General features: G+C 36.9%; 1 protein-coding gene across 6 annotated transcripts in view; it reads left to right on the top strand.

Moving 5' to 3' along the window:
• Window positions 1–2,500, top strand: part of LOC137983706 (intercellular adhesion molecule 5-like) — a 69,434-nt gene that overhangs the window by 16,376 nt on the left and 50,558 nt on the right. For all 6 annotated transcript variants that reach the window (XM_068830878.1, XM_068830880.1, XM_068830883.1 and 3 more), the window contains one exon: window positions 1,699–1,941. In XM_068830878.1, coding sequence (XP_068686979.1) covers window positions 1,699–1,941 — 243 coding nt within the window. The remainder of the gene's footprint in view (window positions 1–1,698; window positions 1,942–2,500) is intronic.

Here is a 2,500-nt window from a genome sequence, read left to right as displayed (position 1 = left end):
AAATGAAAAAATTCCCACCGCAGGAAGTTATCTTTTTTTAACATTTTCTTTCCTCGTGCCATCGAATTCCAGTACTGGTTGCAATGGATAGAGCTTACGAAAACGCTCGTCAAGGATTAACTCTACTGTTTACGACATTCCTAGCGGCGTGCAATTATGTAAAAATCCCACTCCTAAAAATCTGTGCACAGATACCTTCACTCTAACAGTTTATTTTTATGATTTTCGATGGATGAGCAGATGAGGCTACATGTACATCTCACCATTATGACCGATTTCTCCAAATTAAGGCATTTTTCCACTCTCATTTTCTTCGAAACAAAGCCGGTGTCAAGTAAGTACTTTATGAACTAACTCTAGGCGAGAAATGAAAATCTCACCGTAGGAAGATTTTGGCGCGAACATCCTTAAATAGCTGTTTGACCTTAGCGATTTATTAGCTTGAACTGAGATCCGTCTTCATTTTTGATGTTTTATGATGAGCACAATAATTTATTCATTCACAAAGAAATTTATCCATACATGTCTATTGCGAGAATAATTTATTAATTCTTTTTTCAAACCTTAGTTAAAACATACTTTTTTTTAGGCAGGGCTCGAAATTGGGCGTAGTGGCCAAAACAACGTCTGGAAGAGACTGGATTTTGCTTTGCACATCTAAGCTTCTTTGCATGTTTTCAGCTTATCAAGGAAACGTTTCTGCCTTCTTTCAAACACAATTTTAGCATCACTATCATTTCTCGAAAGAATCGTAAGGAAATTTTGACAACTGTACTACAAAATTGGATTGACTATAATGTGTGATATATGAAGTAGTAAAACTAGACAAGGTAATGTACTTTTAAACTTTAATTTCCTGGTTATTTTTAATCTAAATTGTATGAGAATTCAGTCACCAAGGTGGCGACTGGGCCATAACTTTTAGTCACCAACTGGGAAATGTTAGGTGCATTGGCACCCGTAACGGTCGCAAGTTTGAGCCCTGTGTAGCCCCAGTTGTTTAATAAGGACCAGTGCTGGAAATAACAGTCGGTCATCGGACATTGTCCGACCAAATTTTGAAAATGTCTGGCCAATTTCACATTATGATCGGACACGATGACCAAACGTCTCACCAGCAAATCTTGAGTTCTCTTCTTCAAGGTGTTGTCAGTCAATAAATTATGTCCAGTCCAATTTGTCAAATGTCCGACCAAAAGGAAGATTTGAAAGGACATATGTCCTGTGACTTAAGAAAAATTATTTCTAGCACTGAGGCCAGTTCATGCAAAAATGATTTTAATTAATAACAGGTACATGGAGCTTCGATAAAGTAATTACAAACACTGAAAAGTACAAACACATGCTTGCTTTCAGTTACAAGTGCTTGAATTAAACTTTTGAATATAAAAAGAGCATTTTTGAGACCACAATAGACATGTACATGTACATGACATGTAGATGGCATTAGACATCTAGTAAAATACTAAGACAGTATACATTAGCTGGTTTAGGGGTGAATGGGTTAATTTAACATGTACTGTATATTGTTTTAACAGCATACAGTAATTAGAAAATTATGGTGTCCCATCAATGCAAGAAATTTTGGTTTTAGAGCCCTGACGTCATTGATCGTCCGTATCAAATACAGTGTTCAGATGTATACATGTGATTATTATGTGTAAAATTAATTCACAATTTATTATTTGAAAATTTAAGTCCCAGCTAACATCAGTGACATTTCCGGAAATCAAACTGTACCTGAGGGAACTGGCTTGCAACTGAATTGTTCAGCAACTGGTGAACCAGGGCCAAACATCACCTGGACAAGACTCTCAGATAACAGTTCTGTCACCATGCCAATGATGAACATCTCAAGACAAGATGCAGGAGGTTACAGATGCACTGCTTATAATGGCATTGGTAGTCCTTCTTCAAAAGATGTCTATATTGATGTACAGTGTGAGTACAATACATTATTATTTTTTAACTTTTGTACCATATAGTGGTAATGTGAGAAAATCAAAGTTGACGAAAGGAGCCCACAATCCTAATCTCAACATTGATTTGTGATACACATTTCTTTGGACTTGCACTAAGAATGAATGGAATGCATAGGCAGAGTAGTTTTGCAATTTGATCACGAGCATTCAGTATAATCAGTAAGACTGTTGCTAATTGAATTGAGGACTTGGAAGTCCTCAGAGTATTTGCTACATAGCAATCTTGTTGTCTGTTTTGTTTCAGTTTTCTTTGAAGCTGTATCTCTTCATGTATGATGTACATGCAAGGCTGTGCTCTAAGGAAAATTTCAGGGAGCCCTTCGGGCTCCCAAGCGTTTTAACTTGGGTGCCCAGGCCTAAAAGATGGTCGCCCGAATCAAAATTTCAAACATTTTAGCCGGGGTGCCCGGGCCTCCTAGTTGGTCGCCCAAACTAATAAATCAGTCAGTTAATTATTAAAAATTAAAGAAACTGTTTTCGTAACAAGTCAAATGGAACTATGTGCGTTTATTTATTGT

Source organism: Montipora foliosa, chromosome 13 (assembly GCF_036669935.1).
Source record: "Montipora foliosa isolate CH-2021 chromosome 13, ASM3666993v2, whole genome shotgun sequence".
NCBI classification, from domain to species: domain Eukaryota; kingdom Metazoa; phylum Cnidaria; class Anthozoa; order Scleractinia; family Acroporidae; genus Montipora; species Montipora foliosa.
The sequence above is the reverse complement of the archived record's forward strand: the minus strand, read 5'-3'. Positions and strand labels throughout refer to the sequence as shown.